The sequence below is a fragment of the Alosa pseudoharengus genome, unplaced genomic scaffold (assembly GCF_046254945.1).
Source record: "Alosa pseudoharengus isolate Yale_2024_CS ecotype anadromous, Long Island Sound unplaced genomic scaffold, YU_APseudo_1.1 YU_APseudo_1.1_scf_13, whole genome shotgun sequence".
Classification (NCBI taxonomy): Eukaryota; Metazoa; Chordata; class Actinopteri; order Clupeiformes; family Clupeidae; genus Alosa; species Alosa pseudoharengus.
In genome coordinates this window covers 1178056-1198806 of record NW_027468598.1, presented here as the reverse complement: position 1 = coordinate 1198806, position 20751 = coordinate 1178056, and the positions used below count along the sequence as shown (strand labels likewise).

General features: G+C 39.0%; 1 protein-coding gene across 1 annotated transcript; it reads left to right on the top strand.

Moving 5' to 3' along the window:
• The first annotated feature begins 1178 nt into the window (after positions 1 to 1178).
• spint2 (serine peptidase inhibitor, Kunitz type, 2) lies at positions 1179 to 19729 on the top strand. The gene is made up of 6 exons (XM_076281813.1): positions 1179 to 1684; positions 10718 to 10888; positions 11203 to 11259; positions 11418 to 11588; positions 15549 to 15593; positions 19194 to 19729. Exons 1-6 carry the CDS (start codon positions 1291 to 1293, stop codon positions 19355 to 19357), a joined length of 1002 nt encoding a protein of 333 aa, XP_076137928.1. The 5' UTR covers positions 1179 to 1290; the 3' UTR covers positions 19358 to 19729.
• Positions 19730 to 20751: the final 1022 nt, after the last annotated feature.

The window sequence follows — 20751 nt, the reverse complement described above, 5'->3', positions numbered from 1 at the left end:
TTTATCACTTATCTTGGATGTCTTAATTCTGCCTTTGTGAAATACCCCTCTGAGCTGAAAGCCTAGTTTGACAAATATATCACATGACTGCTATGAAGCCTCGATATGTCTACATAGCCTAGATATGTCTAACATGCTTCGTAGTATACCCCACTGGTGCTCTAAATAGCGATTCTGTTGTCTTTGAAAGGTTCTCTTATTGATGCATTGAACTGCAATTTGGATTAACATCTGCTTTTACAAGGCGGAAGTATTTAGGCACAGAATAGACGTGCACTTTCATGAGCAGTCTTTGTACATACCGCGGAATAGGCTCTTTATTAGTGCGCACCCAACCCCAATGTTCGATGTTTACAAACAATGAAGGGGTCTATATTAAAAAACAATTACTTCTGCATTTATGAGCGATAGCGTAGCCTAATCTACACTGCGGTCATTTTTTTGCCTATAACATCAAATAAATGTAATCAGATGGCATATTTGCCCACACATAAAGCGCATGCGAGATCCAAAATGTTTGTAGCCTAGAGGCGGAGCTCCACATATATGACAGAGTCCTACACATAAGATAACTTGTTTTTCAAGATAATTGATTGGTCAGTGGGCGGTAGTTTTACAAGATTTGAGCTAGCACATAACCTGCTCCCGACCAGGTTTGGTTGACAGCATAAGATACCATGGTGATACAGCGACACTAAAACAGAGCCACTTTCGTGTGAAAGCATACAGTATATACCCTGCTTGAGCGCAACATACTCGCTAACCCACTAATCGAGATTCATAGTATAGCTTATGTGCCATCTCTTTTGTGAAACCAGTCAAGGCTAAATTCATCCAGGATAACCAAAAAATCCCAGCTTAATCTCTTATCTAGGTTTTGTGAAATACCCCTCTGCAGAGCAAATTCAAACAGTCACCCTGGCTACAATAAGCACTGTTTTCCAATTTGGAATAATAGGCTAGGTTCATCTTGAGGCAAAAGGTATAATAATGTTGTTTATGAATAAAAAGGTTGGTAAGTTTAAACTGAATAGGCTAAAGAAAAATGTTGCTGACTCAATGGATGGAACATTGACGTCATGTACTGTAGATAGAATCAGGAAGCTCGACCGGTTGAGCAGGAAGAATGCACCTGTTACTAGCGCGACCGGTTGAGCAGGAAGAATGCACCTGTTACTAATCCAAGTCGTTTCATGCCCTATTGTTTCCGGTGTCTAGGGCCAAAACCCAGTTGTGCACTTCAAGCTACCGTAGGACAAAACGCTAAAATCCTATATCCTGCTATAGGGAATGGCACATTTTTGGATCACAATTGGTGTGTACCTGTCGATTTGCTATATTTGCTCTGGGTATGCCAGAGAGGAAGCATGCAAATGGAATCTGAATGCTGAGTTGGGTTTAGACCCGCAGTCTTTCGATGATGGCGCTAGCTACATTGCCCACCTGCCGAATATTTCCGACAGCATTGGTTGCCAGTCGGCATGCTGTCGTAGGGGAGATTGCCAGCTTGCCATACTTGGGACTCCAGCTGATGGGACAGCTGAATGTTTCCTCGTGAGCTGTGTAAAAGATGGAAAGGATGTCTGCGTTCTCCGACCCAGTTCGCAGTTTCAAGTTTTCAGGAAAATGTCAGTGTCACCTGCTCAACCAACTGAAGGCTACGCACGTCTCCACACCTGTACAGGTAAGCTCACTGCGGGGTCGCTAAATTGCACCCTATCTTAGAGTTTTTTCAGTTTCTAGTCTACATGAAAATCAATCTGTTTTCTCTTATAGGCCTACCATTAGCATTGGCCTACTGGGATTGAAGTTACAGTTTATATTGCATATGCCTACACTGTTGGTTAACGGAGAGTGTTTTATAGAAGCCTTGCTAGCCTTTTTGCTGGTCCAATAGCTGAGTAACTCAAATCCCGTCAAGTAGAGGGGTAGGGCGGGCCTATTTCACAAAGGCAAAATGAAGACATCCAAGATAAGTGATAAAGCGAGGTTTGACATAACGTTGTCTGGTCATCCTAGCTCAACTCGTTTCACTAACGCCAATCCAGGATGAGTAGGAGCGACCAGGACAAGCCATTTGTAGCCTTAACGTTTTGTGTTAGTGGGGTAGTCTAAGTAATTCAGGATACGTGCGCGTTCTCGTTTCTCCCCCAAAGAACACAGTTAAAAGACGCGTCATTCACACAAAGTAAACAACCGCTTTTGTATAACAATGAAGTAAAGTTTTCCTTTTTTGAATGGGGAATCATGCCTATTTCTGTAAAACAGCAGGAGTAGCCTAGGTGTGGCAGACCAACTGAATAAGTAGGTATGTACCCACGAGAGTGCATTCTTTCACACAAACATTTGTGGGCGTTTTTGGGAGGTGACCAGGTAGGCCTACGCCATGCTTTTGGAGGTGCAAACCAACGCTGCATTGCCATTGAGATCACATAAGGAGCTGGCTCAAGGGTTATACAATTTTTTTCTCGTGTTTAGTTGTAAGATGAAGGCACAGTTTTTACAGCCATACATGCGTGTTCACTTCTAGCTCATTGGCTGTCAATTTGGTAACGATAACATGATTTGACATCTTTAGAACACTAAACATATCGGAGGTGTCAAATGTTGAGTTACTCCAGATCTTTTGACGTTAATCACTCCTATGATGTATTGCTATTGTCTATCCAAAGTAATTGCCTGATGGGTAAATAACCAAAAATCCGATTGTTTGCACCTCCAAATGGACGGTGACGTATTGCAGGTCTGTGACGCATTTGTGTGAAAGCGCTTACCACTGCAAAGATGCACACAGTATGACTGTAGTCTATACAGTATTTATATTGTCTTTATCACCGAATTAGTTGAAAACGCCTTCACCTTCGAAAAATTGCCCCTCCACTTCCCATCAACTACTGAAGGCTATTCATCAAACGTCTATCAACAAAGGAAGCAAACAACAAAGTATGTTAATAATTATAAGGCTACCATAATTAAAATGATATGGTATTAGGCAGACAATCTTGTGTTTTGCGAGTAAATACATGTAGCAAATAGTATATACATGGAATGAAGCTCTTTAAAAAATCATATGGAGGTCTGATTTGAATGACAGCTAGCTGAACCAATGACAACATAATTACCATTAGAATTAGCTTAGCTTTTATTACACGGCTCTTCACAATGCAAGTAGAACGCTCCATTGACTTGAATGGGATTTCCCAAAGTTCTAGCGTTAATTATTTTCGATCAACCGTCTGCTTTTACTTTTGAATGAAGTTCCAGTCCTTGCGTAGGGATATGAAAGACGTGAATTAGAAGCACAAAACCCATTTTCCTTGACAGCGGTCTGTTATGTAAGGGATAATGTATAGAACGCCGGTCATTGTCTGGAGATGGGTCCCGACAGGGCGAACCGGACCCCGACGCGCAGCGGAGGGGTCTTGTTCCGCCCTGAAGGGACCTATCTCCCGACAATGACCGGCGTTCTATACATTATCCCGCTTATTACACGGCTACTTACCAAAACGACACAATAAACTCCCCACGATATGACTCTTTAGCCTACATAGCCTAGGCTATAGCCTATTTGTTACCGTTTCATCATGGCTTTTGCTGAGAAACAAAGTTCGCAACAACACACGCTGAACTTGAATCAAACAATCTTTAGAACACAGCTGATCAACCGTCTGCTTTCACTTTTGATTTAAGTTCCAATCCTTGCGTAGTGATATGAAAGAATTGACTTAGAAGCACAAAGCCAGAGGCGCACCTTGTCAACAGGCAAACCAAGCAACTGCTTGGAGCCCCGAGCCGCTAGGGGGCCCCCGACCTGGTCTCAGCGCGTTTGCCGGTGGGTCAAGCGAGAATTTCGTCCATAGAGATTGAATGATGTATTTTGCGTGCTCCTGCCCTGTTGTACAAACAGTACGTGCAGGCCCTATGCTATGGCCTTATGAACAGCGGATCTGTGTTCAAAAAAGTTCAAAGAATCCGCACATATTTAGGCAACTGTGCAGTGGCGTAACTAATCAACGGTGGGCCCAGGTGCGAGAGCGCTCCGCGTGCCCCATACCAACGTCTTTTGGCCCAGGATGAATTAGCTCTGATACATGCAATACACATTAAGGGTGACTTCAATTGTTTATGCAAAGGGCCTGAGGCACCGAAGTAGTTTAGTAGTTACAGATTACAATTTCAAATAAAAAACACACGACTACATATCCATTACATGTGAAAACATAAAAAAAATATTTTATTAACAGCCTGCAGGCCAGGGTAATCTACTGCATTAACATCAACTCACATGGAATTATGGGAACACTCAATGCGCCTCTTCAACCCTCTGCTGAAACTGCAAGCGTAGATTGCTTGCTTATAAACTCACACTGCGCAGAAACAAAACTTAATGTAGCCTAACTTATTTAACCGTCCAGAAACCAAATAAAATCATTCATATGCATACAATCCCCAATATGCGTGAATTAGGCCATTAGAAGAAGGCCATCTTACGAGCCTTTCATTGTGCAAAATCGTCAATGATGTTCCCAATATTTAATGCTCTGGCTCTCGTATTTTCAATGGACAGGATAGCTAACCCACGGAGCCTCTCCTGCCCCATGCTGCTCCTTAGGTATAGGTCTTAATAAGTTTGAGTTTGGAAAAAGATCGCTTAGCTGTTGCCACAGTCACAGGCAATGTCAGAAACAACATGAGTACACACTTCCCCGAATGTGGATGTTATGTCATAATCTACCACCAGCATTTTGGCAAGTTGAGATGACTTCTGTGAAATCTCTGCTTTAAAGCAAGACCTGAATGAGAGGAGTTGTGTTGGGAATGTCGGTGCAATGTCCCTGCTATAATGGTCTGACAAACGTCTTGCCTTTTCAAGCAGTTCATCATCACCTGCGAGTTGAAGGGTCATAGGACGTAAAGACTCAAACACATGACAAGTTTCCCGCATACTTGCAAATCTTTGGGAGAGCTGACTGATTATGATGTCCAGAGTTGCATTAAATACCTGCACTTTGAAGTATCTCTGCATCGGTTAAGCGCTCATCTTCCGATAGATCGTCAAAGTGACGCTTCACTCTCCGTGCTCTAACATTCTAAAGTTCTAAAAAAAAAAAAGGAGGCAGGGCGGGGGTAGCGACGGGCCCCGGGAGGTCACGGGCCCTGGTGCGACTGCACTTGCTGCACCTACTATAGTTACGCCACTGCAACTGTGGTAAACGTCAATCGAGGGTGCAGTGATGACGGATCAACATCGGATTTTGGCATTTAGCCTACTCAATGAAGCTATAGTAGGCTAATGTTAATTGGCAGAAAGATTGAACATGGTTTGCTACATCTATACGACAGTAAACTTCCCCTGCTGGCATTTCAACATTGATTCAACGGTGAATAAACGTTATATACCAAGGGTGAATCAACGTTGAATTATGAGTTGGATTTGCAAATCGAATCAACGTTGATATCGCAACATTGTTTCAACATCCGCCGTTTCAACATAGGTGAACACATGTTGAAAGCCTCAACAGTGAATCACTGTTGAATATGATATATTGCAACATTGAAACAACGCAGTAAAATCCAACATGGTTAAAGCCTCAACTACAAATTACCGTTGAATAAATGTTGATATTGCAACATTGCTTCAACATTTTACCTTTATTAGCCTATGCAACTTGCAGTAGGCCTATCACACACAGAAATGATAAACACCTCCATCAAGAACCAGTCAACTTATATATTTTTTTACATTATTTTATTTTGTTTTATGTTTTACAACATAAACGATCTATCCAAACTCAGGTGTATGTGGTGCATGTATACCGATGGCATCATTCAGCAACAGCAGGGAGTGTCTTCCGAAAGCCACCACCACCCACCCTCTCCAGTGCATAATTCAAATATCTTCCCATGGTGTCCATTATTCGGGTCAGGGTGGTTCGCTGAAGACAGCATCTAAAGAGGAAACAACAAACCATTATTGTCAAAAACTGGTGAAAAAGCCTGTGGACATTCTCTGGGATTTGAATCAGGGATATTCCGATCACTGAACTTCCAAATAACGTCCATCAGTCACACTGTGTGAAGTAAGCGGCGCCCTAATTAGCAAGTTCATAGCTAGCTAATGTTACGCGGTTTCTAAACTAAAACATTTTTTGTCACATACAGCAAACATCACCTCATCATCCGCTAGTTGCCTGTCCCCTCAATACCATGTAAAAAAAACGTGGTCTCTGTGGACAGCCCAGGCTCCAAAAACGGCCTGGTCTAGTCTGGACCATGAAACATAACAAACTGTTCTAGCCAGGGGAGGGAGGGGCGAGCTAGCTCTCGGTTTTGTTTGAACATCAACAGAAGTGACGTTACCCAACATCTCTTGGAGCACCTGTAATGCAAACTACTCAGCTTGTGTGACAAATAAAAGCAAACCTACACTAGCAGCCTCGAAGTCAGGTGCCATAGTTAGAAGTAAAGCAGATGTGTATACACAACCATTATAAAGTTTGGGGTACACTTAGAAATGTCCGGTGCATTTCTTTTGATAAAGAGGACCTTTTTTAAAGGCCGTGTTGCAGGGTTCATTTTCCAACGAATTTGCACAATTTGCTTATTGGTAATAAACATTTAAACTGTTACCCAACAACATCAAATACAATGGATATCACAAAACGGAATATAATACGAAAAAGCAGGTACTAGAAAATTGCTTAATTAAACTAGAAGACATTGTTATCTTTGTTAGACCATAGGGTAGTTATAAATGCTGTAACAAAATTTGAAGTGTAAATATACAAACTTTATGTTGAACGTGTAACCGTGACCGTTTCCCATAGGAATGAATGTAAAACATACCCTCCAAAACGAGACCTCCCCAAATTCAGAAAAAAAATACTTAATTGATATCAGGCAACGTTATTACCATTGGTCGATCATAGGGTAGCTGTGATATAAATGCTGTGATGAAATTTGAAGTGTAAATATACAAACTTTATGTTGAAAGTGTAACCGCGATGTCCATTGGAATGCATTGAAATGACTGAAGTGCAGATCATGTAGCCCCCAACGTGACGTCATCACCGAATTGCGTAAAAAAACCCTGCTAATGCTAAAAACAACAAAAACTGGCATTTAACACCATTTGGAGACATTTTTAAAAATGATATACATATATCGAGTGCTTTATGTACCCATTAATCAACAGTGGTGGTTAACCTGCAACACGGGCTTTAAAGTGACCCAACACGTCTAAGCAGCAGTATGTCTGTGTGATATCATACCTAATTGCAACATTGCCTGCAGCAGCTCTTGCCTTCTTGCTTACACCACCTTTCCTCCCCCATCTGACTTGCAATAGCAGCTTCTGGCTCCAGGCTGGGACTGCTGGATAGCACCTAAAAAATAAAACAGCAATTGCCATACATTTTATTATTGTTGATAAAGGTCAAAATCATAGCATCAAAAAAATAAGTAAGGTAAGTCAATCAGGTGTACCAACAAAAATTATAATTACCTTCTGAAGGCACCCTTGCCACCATCGCCGTCTATGTGAAGTCTTGATATCAGTTTACTTGTGAGGGCTCTGCCAGTAAAATATGAGTAAAAGATAAGATTAAACAAAATGATGCATCCTGTACAAAAAATGTAATTGCTGTACAATTACAGAAATATTGATTATGATCAGTTTGGCAGATATTCACAACACTACTAACATTACCACCAACACAATGGTAAAGTGGCTAAATTGCAAAATTCAAGACTATTTTAAGTAGCTGCAATAATCCTGATTAGTTTCTGTATTAATGCATTACATAGCACATATGTCAAGCAAATTAGAGCATGCACAATAACATAACCCATAGCCCTATCCATGGAACAAAAAAAATGCATTCAAAACACAAACACTTACACCACGTTGAAGGCAGCAGCCATGGCTATCAGACATCATCAAGTAGCAGGTAGTGCCATCCAGACGGACTGACATTGCCCTGGATAGTTGATGGAGCCCACTACACAGTCATAACAACAGACAGACACGTGAAAAGAGGGGATAAACTAAACACAGTTACAGACACAAATACATGCTTACACATTATAATGCTATATGCAATTCTACGTGTGTTTGTGTGTGTGTCTACCTGGTGAGTGAACTCTCTTGCGGGCTTGGAACTTCCTCAGTATGGAAGTGGCACACATTTGGAATATTCCAGAATGCACTCAGAGTTCTCAGGGCAGCAGTCCTCACAACACACCGACTGTCCAAAACACACAGAACATGAAAAGACCATCACTAAAGCACTACTTCACTCACATGCATCTTAAATAAACACATGCCTCAGTGCAAGTCAGGTACATCAAACAAGGGCCAAATAAGGGCTAAGAAATGAAAAACATGTAGCCTAACACTACCCTTAACAAACTAAAGATCCCTTTACTTGTTGGCATGCCCACCCATCATACTTGCCCCCATTCACATCTATTATATGACGGGTCTGTTAATGAACATGGCTATACTAAACTGCAGTTCCTTAGTTCCTTAAATCAGTGGGTATAGATATAACTTATATATGACTTTATTAATTTGTTTTACAGGTCATCTTTCCAGTTAACACGTTATAGCAACACTACATATATATTATGTATGTTGAAGTTCGCAAGGTAACTGTTATTACTGCTGCTTAACGTTAACAAACTTCATGTGTCTGTAACATTAGCCTGCATGGTAACAGCCACTTTAATGGTAGCTAAGTTAGCTTTATAACTTACTTGCGACTGATATTTCATTCAAACTAAAACTCTACATTCATAGCGACATCACAGACAGATACAGTAGAACTAGATATGGTATATGATATAAACTACCATTCCAGATATTCCACACAATAATGAAGTTAGTAGCTGGGAAAGTTAGCTCGCTAGCTAATTGCTAGCTAATTCCTAACATGACTAACAGCTTTGGTTAACATTCCATTATGAAAACAATATATTTCGAATAAATTCCCGTTTTCAATTGGCATACAAAAGTACTGTAACTCTTACCTTGGATATGATAACGGCAGAGTTTCTACAGCTTACACATGCAGTCAGATGCATGACAGAACAGTGACGGTTGAAGTCACTGGTGGGCTGGAGTTCAAAATAGTCAGTCAGGGGTGGGGGATGGGAGTTGCTGTGTGTGCGCATGCGCTTATCAAGAGGCGATAAGCATCCGTTAAAAACAATCGTTGCATTTTAGACTGTTACATTGAAATGGCTACCAAACTAATTAGAAGTGTCAAAACAATAATAACATTAGCCTAGTCTAGTGGGCTGTTATTACTAGCCTACTATTATGATTATTAACATGATTGTTCCCATGAACATTTTCTTCCCTTTTCCTTTTCTTGATATCAAATCAATTTGGTTTAATATCCATGCTGATTTCGTTGATTTCTTATTTTACAACCATTTGTCAACATTTTACAACTATTTAGCATTAAAACAGTGTTTCAACATTGTTTCAACATTGACACAACAACTGACATTATTTCACCTATAATTCAACATTGATTTTCTTGACCTTTTTACAACCATTTAACATTGAACGTTGTTTCAATGTTTGTCTACATACCCTTTTACAACCATTTAGCATTAAACATTGTTTCAACATTGTTTCAACATTGACACAACAACTGACGTTATTTCACTTATATTTCAACGTTGAAGATCGGTCGTGTGCCGGCTGGGTCAGCTAGCTAGCGGCAGTTACAACTAGTTAAGCAAAGAGATGGTTAACGTTATGTTTGTATTAGGGCTGTCAGCCATAACATGTTAATCGCGATGCAGTAAGGACCAAGCATACTTTCATACGTTAATTTGTTAGATTGCCCGATTGACGCAAAGTGCGTCAAAAAACACACTTATTCTTTGTTACATTGCTCCGGAACTGTTCATTGCAGCGAGATAAAACTGTTATTGCGTTATTGCGTGACAGTGCAGAAGTGGGGCTTTCCAACGAAACTACGCACATGTCTGTACGATCAAGTATGAAAATAAAAGAAAATCATGAAATTAAATCAAATTGCATCATATTTACAGTCTATACTTCTCTGCGTTCACCTGCTCACCCATTACTATCGTTTGAATTACTCGCAAACCCGTGATCGCATAGATATGGCAAGCATATCAGATGAAAGAGGAGACATTATTCAAAACTCAATTTCTCAGACGAGTGTCAATTTGGGAGCTTGGGGGAGTAAGTCAACATTTGACACGTCCGATATGTTTAGTGTTCTAAAGACGTCAAATAGCCCATTATAGTTACCAAATTAATAGCCAAGGAGCAAGAAGTAAACACACATGGATGGCTATGAAAATGGTGCGTTCATTATACAACTAAACACGACAAAATACTTTTGCCAACTGCGTGGTCGGGCGTGGTCTTCCTTGATATTTGCCAAGCCATACAAGCCTGGTTTGGGGAAAGTGCCCTCTCGTGGAAAAAACATGTAACAACAAAGGAAATTTAGATGAAGGATCAATACTGGTATTCGGCTTTCCTTTACTTAATTTTTAAGATATTTATCAGACGTTATAAACGGCAACCATAATAGATCAGCAATCGGCACACCAATTTTTCGGTCTGGCTCTGAATGGTATGGTAACTAGACTACCTACCACTGACCAAAGTTGGTTGATTTGGTCAGGGTTCGGAACATCTTGTAACCTGGTGTTTTTCTCTGCTCAGAGTGCTGCACATCCCCACAGCTGGTAGGTCCCTGTAAGGCTGCCCACCTTCGTTTTTACTATGACATCAACACACGGAGCTGTAAGAGCTTCATTTATGGTGGGTGTCAGGGCAACTCCAACAACTTTGTGTCTCAAGAGGAATGTGAGTCAACTTGCAGAGGTGTAATTGGTGAGTGTCTATCTTTGCTTCCAGTGTGTGTGTGTCTACAAGGATGTGTCAACAAAGAACATATTGCAACGATTGTGTGTGTATATACCTACTCACGGATGGCCCAAATGCAATTGCATTATGCAAATGCATTGAATTCAGTTTTGAAGAGCTGTGCAATACATTGTTTCACATACATTTTTCACATATTTAACATACATTTGCAAAAATGTAGTTTGCCGTCTTAACATACTGAAGATCACACTACCCAATGGCCCTTCTATGTTCCTAGTGCATTTATGTCTATTTCTTAACAAGTAATTTCTTTTGTGCAGCCAAGGATATCCCTAACCCAAAGAAGTCTGTTGATATTAAGCCCAAGGACCCTGCTGGTAGGATGCTATGCATACAATAGTAGCCAATATAGTGGTCATGCTACAGTCTTCAAAACTGGCCGATTTAATTTGACTAAGAATTGTTCAAATGTAAACGGGAAATAATCAAATTCAATGAAATTAAAGATTCTTGTATTTCCTGTTTCTGCCTAAAGATCACTGCTTGATACCTTCGGATCCAGGAAGATGCCGTGCTGCCTTTCCAATGTTTTACTATGACTCCAAAACCAGGTCCTGCCGCCAATTCATCTATGGTGGCTGTGGTGGCAATGCTAACCGCTTCACTTCTGAGGAGTATTGTATGAAGACATGTCAAGGGCAGGAAGGTGAGAATTAATTGGATTTTTAGATATTTGATTATTTGATTACATTCGTCTTTTTACATTCGTCTATTAGTCAACTCCAGTCTGCTTCGTTTTTTGGAGAAGTCATTATACCTTGCATGTCACATTCCTGGGCCAGACTGTAATTTCTGAATGAAGTGACGCCAATGTGTAAAACAGAAAGGACTACGATTTAAAATAGATATACCAATTCCATATATTTGATAGTTGGGAAAAAATAGGCATACCAATTCCATGGAAGCAAGTCTTTATTAATCTATACAAAACAACACTTAATACAAGAACAAGATATTTCTAATATAAATTAAAGAAGTGGCAGCTTGCTCTGGTAAACGCTTGCTTGTTCAGTTTTAGCTTTCTAATTGAATGGCATTATTGATGGTCACATCAGCTATTATGTAAGGGATAATGTATTGCCCGCTTGTCATTATCAGAAAATAAGTCCCGATAGGGCGAACAGAACCCTCATCCTCAAGGGACTTATTTTCTGATAATGACTGGCGGACAGTACATTACCCCGCATATTATACGGCTACTTGCCAAAACAAGAAAGAAACACAAGAACAGAGGAAGTGACGGCAAAATATTAAGAAAGTAGACATGGGCTTGGGTCATTCCACGTCAGTTCAACCAGGGCCCACGCACTTAGGTCTCAAAAAATCCTGAAAAAATTACCAGGTGTACCTATGTTACCCAGGAGACACACTGTAAAATTACTCTTATGCAAGATCAATACTTTCCAAGATACAGCCAGTTTTACAGGGGGAGGGGGGTGTCGATTTTGTTCGGCCTCTTTTTTTTGTCAAAGTTCACAAGCCCACAGCGCAAGAACTAAACCATGTAGGAGGCTCAAATTTTGCATGCTGGTACATAAATAGGAATAGTATGTAGCAAAATCGACACGTTTGGTCTGGATAATCCTGCATGGTCATAGCTGTCCCTCAAAGTTTACAAATTTTATTGGAGTTTTTGGCTGGGCTCTGTTTAAGCCTTCAGAAGACATATTTGTACTCAACATAGGCTCTTGATTTATTTTCCTTACTGAGATAAGTAGAAACACTCTCACAAAAAACAATGAACAGAAAACAAATCCCTTCAGGGTCTGAACAGCAGACCTCACAAGTCTGAAAAATATTTTTGGTTATCATATCAGAGCACCCAAACACCTTGTGGGAATATACAAAGATTTTTTAAATATGTTTTTCTTTATTCTCCATGATCCCTTCTTTTTGAAAACACCAATTTGACTTGTCTTATGCAAATCTTTCTTTTTTATTTTCCACCCTGAACATGGGCAAAATGCCCCATTGACATCAATATGTTTTATATATTATATATTATATATTATTTATTTATACGCGTCATGTATGTCAAAAATCGTAGAAATGAACATTGCAAGACGCGTATCTCTTCTATGATCCCAGAAAGATATTCTTTGACTTGTTAGTTTTTTGAACATTTATTTTATCTAATAACATAGAAAACATAATGAATTGCATCCATATATCTTTGGACTATGCGCAACTATTTTCCTCTAAAACCGTGAGAATGAAAGCTAATTACTTTCACGTTCTTCTTAAAAGTGACAGGCACTCAATTAGACCTACATACCACCTCTGTAATGACATTACAGACAAGTGTAATCAATACGAAGTATTTCAATTACTAAATATTTTTAGTAATTATGCAGATCATAAAATATTATACATTATTAACAAAATATATAAAGTTTATGAATTCCAAAATATGAAATAGGAACATATGACAAACGATCATTTTCTGTGTGTGTGTGTGGAGGGCAGTGTTGCCACAGTTACCTTGAAAAAGTAATCTGATTACTGATTACTGATTACTCCTTTAAAAAGTAACTTAGTTACTTTACTGATTACTTGATTTTAAAAGTAACTAAGTTAGATTACAAGTTAGTTTATTAGTTACTTTCAGCAGCTGCCGACAACACCCCCACTGCCTTAAAATAAAAATTATAACCGGTTTTGCCAATACTCACTATACAGGAAGTGCATTTTAACAGTAATGTCAGCAATGTATAGCAGACATCCCAACCTAACCTACTTAGATACTGAAATTCAGAGGTTTGTTCAATAATGTCTAAGTACACCAAAAAAGGAAGGCCTATTGATAGAAATTGTTATAGTAAAATATGTAGATTTTTTTTCATGTAGCCTTGGCAACTAGCCATCTTGTATAGGCCTGAGTAATATGCAAATGAAATTACACTTGTTAAACTCACCTCAACAAGTCTTTTGCAATCATTTAACCCGCCGTGAGCAATGCTAAAGTCGCTGTTACAAACAGTGCAGTGTGCAAGACTATCATTATGTTTTAATCTTATGAGACAATTGGGTACACTTTTGTGTAGTCTGATGTGAAATGGGTCTTAAATCTTACTTTTTGAGGGGCACTGACGCTGCCATGACGCTCCTGTTCCTAGATACACTGACTGAACTGATTAATTAAGTTTGGGAGAAAAGAGATATAAGCACACTTACACTGAAAACTGATTGGTTGATTTAGCAAAACATACCAGGATGCTCTCTGTCTTGGATGCGCTTCAGGCACAAACGCACCACCCCTCTCTCTCTCCCTCTCTGTTGTGTGCGAGTTAAACTCATATGCACACGCGATTTGAAGTCCGGTCTGGCTTGCGTGCTCTTGTTCGCTCTAGGGTCCGGGAGATTTTAGGTAATTTGCGGGCGTCAGGAAGCCGCTATCAATATGTGGGAGACTGCAAAAACTTCGGGAGACTTGGATGTCTAGCTAGACAGCACTTTGTCGCCAGCACAGAATGTACAATGTACCTTAATGTTGTCATGTTTAGCTGACACAAACTCAAAGTAATGACCGATAAAATGTGCATCCCTCTCTCTCCCTCCATTGTTGTTTACGTTTGTGTCGCTGCGTGGTTTTACACGTGAATTGTGCTCATGCTGAAAACGTGAGCATAGCCTACATGACATTAATCCCCAAACAAGAAGAAAGCAAAGAATATATCTTTTTACTAAGGAAAATTACAAAAATAGTAACGCACAGTAAATTAGATAAGTAACTTTAATCTGATTACTGGTTTGTAAATAGTAGCACGTTAGATTACTCGTTACCGAAAAAAGTGGTCAAAATAGACTAACGCGTTACTAAGTAACGCGTTACTGGCATCACTGGTGGAGGGTCTCCAAATCAAATCAATGCTGTCATTCCTGGTCCATGTTCTGGCATATGGAGAGCGATAAAAAGGTGACCTTGAAATTGTGGCGTTAAAGGCAGCATGATGAAAAATTTGGGTGCACCTAAATGTTGTGCTGGTGCACCTAAATAAAAAAAGTTAGGCGCACTAGTGCAGCCAATGCAACAAGCTAGTCTGGACCCCTGCACAATGTTCAGGTTAAAAGAGGCATATGAGGGGTTATTCCGGTTTTTAGTATTCAGAACATAATCTTAATTAGGTTATGGCAGCTGGAATAAGTTGTTTACATGAGTAATACACACACACACACACACACACACACACACACACACACACACACACACACACTCCCCCAACAATATGTATTTATGAAGTACACTGTCTTGGTATACAGTTCATTTGACACACATTCCTTACAAAGTCTACATATTGTCATGTTATGTCAAAATGAAATAAAATGTTTCCTTTTAAACCTAGGCCTATGGTGTTATTAACATGGTATTTTATTTTAGAATACAAAAAGCAACCAAAAAGCATCTAACACTACAAATAGTAGTAAGCCTATGCTTAAATTTGTTATGCAATTATGAGGGGGTCCTTGGGAATTATTCTGCCTTGTAAGGGGTCCCTGGCGCAATATAATGTGAGAACCTCTGGTATGGAGTATAGGGTAGTATTTTACCCTGTTTGTTGTCATGACTTATATCAACTGCCTCAGTGATATGTTTTATCTGCTCCAGGCCTTTTCCAGGAGCGTGGTTCAACCCGTGATCGCTGGACTCCAGGTAAGATTGTTTGATGTTATTTTTTTCTAAACAAAATATCAAATGTTTGAACTGAGAGATGGCCGTGGCGCGTCTGGCACCCCAACTCTGTCTCCCACTCGCTTCCTGACATTCTCTTGTGTCCTGTCATTAAAGGCAAAAAAAGGCCAAAAATATGCAAAACAAAATATCAGCTCATTTCGAATTTAATGATTTTTAAAAAAAGTTGGGATTGAGGCAACAAAACACTGGGAAAAGTTGTGTAATGCTAGTAACAACACCTGGAGGAACATTTCATAGCCTATTTATCTTCTCCAAGTCAATTCTTGTCACAGAAGGTTAATGATGCTACAGAGACGGAAGTGGAAAGGTTTTGTTTGAAAGGAATTAAAAGTCTGGCCTATACTGTATAGAAGGCCATTGAAGCACATAGAAAACACTTTTTATATATATATATATATATATATATATATATATGGTAACACTTTACTTGACAGTGTCGACTTAAGAGGGACATGACACTATCATGAACGTGTCATAAACAAGTCATAAACGTTTATGACCTAACGCTTCTGTTATTAAGTGACATTCGGTTTTTGTCATAACAAGTTAGGGTTAGGTTTAGAGTTATGGTTAGGGTTGGGGTTGGGGTTAGGATTAGGGTTATATATATATATATATATATATATATATATATATATATATATATATATATATATATATATATATATATTATATATATTTAAAAATACAGTTAAGAACAAAATTATTCATATTCATGACACTGCCACATGCCAAAAGGTTGTAAGACAATGTTGTAGGAACATGGAATCAAAAAAATAATCGTTTTTATCTTTTTTTAGCATTTTTTATGAAAAATGGCATGTCCAAAATTATTCATACCCTTTTTAAATAATCAATGGAAACATCTTTATTTGCATTAACAACTCTCAAAATGGTTCTTATTATACCTACCAAGTCTCTCCATGTCTCCACAATGATTCTAGACTGCACCTTTTTAACAGCAATCTGGGTTTTGAGTCAAGAGCGATTATTTGCCATCCCTCTGACCTTGTGCTCTCTTTTTTGACGGATTGAGGTCTGGACTATGGCTGGGCCACACTAAAATGTTTGTATTGTTCTCGGTTAACCATTTCTTGCCTGGTTTAGCTGTATGTTTTGGATCATTGTGTGGTTTAATGGTCCAATGCCCCCTATTGGGGCAGGTCTCTCGGCAGATGGCCTGATCTTCTCCTCTAAAATTCTCAATTTGCCCCTTGTTTTAGTGTTACCGTTTTACCAACAATAAGGTATATGAAATCCACCCTACTGTAAGGAAGAGACTATTTTTTTCTTTTCAATCCAGACACGATCAAATAGTCTATACCAGATGCCGTATAGGACATTCAAGACTCACTCATAGCTTTCTATTGAGTGGTGAAGATTCTCCATTATGCCAATTTTGCAAAATGCCTCTGTCAGTGAGACATATTTTGATCTGTTGCCCTGCCTTGAGAACCAAAAGACAACAATTTTATCATCAAAATTCTATAGCTGATGTTTTTAGTAAGGTCCCACCTTTGAAGGTTTTAGAATATCTTATTAGCATAGATTTTAAAAAAAATATTTAAGTTTCTGTAATACAGTGTTCTGGCCATTAAATAGCCTTAGTTGCGGAAATGGCCTTAAATTAAACAAACAAACAAACAAATAGTGTTACCGTTTACTTTGAGAAGTTCACCAGGTCCCATTGTCTGAAAAACACCCAAAACTTAATACATTTCTATAGCTATTCTCCACATTGTGGATGGTGTTTTTGGTGGTTGAAATGTTCACTCCATCTCAAAATGGATCACTTGGTCATCTTGGATGCTGATCATGGATCACTCTTCTCCAAACATGCACAACTCATTTAAACCTTCATAAGGGCACACCTGGACCAAGAATTTAGCTTTCGACCCAGGGATTGGCATAAAAAAAGAAGCATTAAATTCCAATGACACCATGTCCATTTCAATTGTGGGGGTTAGAAAAGTATTCTTTTGGGATGTTTTTCAACCAGGGAGACCTGGTGACCTTCTCAAAGTAAACGGTAACACTAAAGCAAGAGGCTACACTGAGATTATGGAGGAAAAGATCAGGCAGTGTGCAAAGAGAACTGCCCCAATATATATAGGCATCATTGGACCATTAAACCAGACAATGATCCAAAACATACAGCCAAACAAGTCAAGAAATGGTTAACAGAGAACAATCTCATATTTTAGAGTGGCCCAGCCAGAGTCTAGACCTCAATCCGTCAAAAAAGTGAGTACAAGACCAGAGTGATGGCAAATAATCGTTCCTACCTCAAAACCCCAATTGCAGCTAAAACGGTGCGGTATACAATCATTGTGGAGACATGGAGTGGCTTGGTACGTATTATAAGAACCATTTTGAGAGCTTTGATTGCAAGTAAAGATGTTTCCAGTGATTTTATTTTAAAAGGGTATGAATAATTGTGGACATGCCATTTTTCATAAAAATGTTAAAAAAATATAAAAAGGCTTATTTTTTTGATTCCATGTGTCTACCACATTGTCTTACAACCTTTTGGCATGTGGCAGTGTCATTTTCAGTCAGAACAAACATATTGGTCAAGAGAAAATCAACATTACATCAATATTTGCCAAGGGTATGAATATTTTTGTTCTTTACTGTATATAGGGTTCAAATCTTAACACAACTTTATTGGAATTGGGGTTGTAGTACATTCTTGTACATGTCTGACATAATATGGTGAATTAACTCATTGAGTGACAAAAACGTGATATTAAGTTTTTCCTTCCCATGCGTTGAGTGCCAAAAACGTAATATTACGTTTTTAGCTTTTTTTTTTAATTACGAAACTAGACACTCTAACACACCTTATATGTGATTTTGGGAACTCTGTGATGAATGGAAATGAAATATATGACGATCGAAAACTCATGAAAACGCACAATCTGGACATTTTCTGGACATTTTATCATAACTCGGCTGCCGCTTTGGGTCGAATCAGTGACGCATGCACGTCAGCTCAAAACCAGGCCATTTCCGTGGGTCTATCACTAGGTGGCAGTCTCGCTAGGTCACTTCCCGGAAACTTTACAGGCAACACTTCATATTTCATAAAAGACGTTATATCTCCATTTCTAGAAAAAAAACTGTGATTTTGATGAAAACTAGCCACTGTTTAGCTTGCGATTTCTCATGAACAGAAGCTTAAAGTCTCACCTTTCAAACGAGCCATTGTATGTGTTCATAGCTATAACACAGAATATGCTGTGGCTGTACAAAAATCATCAACAATGGTCTAGATTGCTGGCACTCTAGGACAAAGCTTCCGAAAACAGCTTGGTATTCAATGAGTTAGACTAATGGCTGAATCTCACTTTGGGCTGTGGTTCTGGAATTCTCATAAATCAGCAGCTCACTAGGAGTTAAACAAAATAACATGATTAAGAGCACTTGTAACATTTTGAGTTTGGGCTAGTAATGGTATTCTTTTCCTGTTGCAAAAACATTGCAAAAATGTAAACAGTATTGCCAGTGCATGAGGATCTGTGTTATTTTCTAATATGTGTGTGCCCCATCCCACAGCCTTCTTTCTAGTGGCCACAGTAGCAGTCATATCTGCATTGCTTCTGGCAGGCCTAATTTCCATGTCTGTCCGCAAATTCAAGCTGACCCATCTCTCCCCTCTGGATGATAAAGAGGATTTGCTGCCAGAGGAAGAGCTTCCATCTTACATGGACACAGCTTAGTGATATCTTCACCAACTTATTATTACCGACTTATGTTATCTACACACACATCTATCTTATACACTTCTAGGATGAACAGAATAAATGTGTTTTCAATAACCTTTATGAAACAATCATCATTTTAACAAGGAAAAACGATGAGACTTTAAGGAGCAAGAGGAACAATTTTTATTAAATCATAAAGATTACCTGAGTTATTGATTTTAAAATATTTCATGTCTTAAATGTGTGCCATTTTTAAGTTTCTATAGCATGTCACGTGGTGTCATTGTAACAAACTGATAATAAAGTTAATTCCCTAACCTGTCCACACATTACTTTGCAATTTCAGTATGGTAAAAAAGAAGGGAATAAAGAACTTATTACAGTTTACTGATGTGAAGTATATGTTATGTTACACATACAGAACAAGGAAACAGACAATAAAAAGAATAATGATGAAGCTAGAGATGCACTTCCTGAAGGAAAGACTAGTGCTAGGATGCTGCTAGGGTACTTGAAAAGGTTGCTAAGGTGTCTGGGATCAATATTCAAAGTTCAAGTTCCAGTTTTTTTATGTTAAGTGTTTTTTTTTAGCAATTGCACACAGTTAAAGAGCGGAGAGAGAAAGCTCCAAATAAAGAGATAGAGAAAATGTGCCTTTCATGTTGCTACAGGAGTCCATAAGAAAACAGGTCGGTTACACCAATGGTCTTCAAGGGGACATATTATGCAAATTTCACTTTTTGCATCCTTTTGTACCTCCATTTGGGTCTCTACAGCTCCTAATAACACTCCAAGCGCGAAAAAAAGCCATCCATCCGTTTTCTGTGAGCTAGTTGAACGATTTTGGTGTCAGGAATCATAGGCTTCTATGAGCCATTTGAATGGCTCCCTTATAGAGCATCACAGTCCCGCCCCTCCTCCGAGAGAGCTTAGTTTCCGGAAGTAAATTTCCCATTAATTTCTCCCATTGACGTTTTGGAAAAATCCGTATCTAAAGAGTTTTAGAGCATGTCTTAGGCTAATCAGCTACGGCGTAACTCATAAGCATACAATATCATTTCGAGTGAAAAAACGAAGAGAAAGTCCAAAAAAAGTCAAAGGTACAAGATTGTGTACATATTTTCATTTCCGAGCGAAGGAACTACTCATCCCATAAACCACCGCGCCTCACTGAAGAATATATAAGCAGCACGAACCAGCGCAAAATCATTTTCAACCGGCGACAGCACGCGAACCCTTTCCTCCAAACAATGATGTAGTTAATAGCAGTTATTTCAGGAGTAATCGTGTAAATAATAGTGTTTTGGTATTGAATGTTATATTTACCATCGTGTATTTTATATCGTGTGTGCGAAACCGGTTAACGTTAACGTTAGCAACATTGTGCAGTGCTTCATATCTGACTGCCA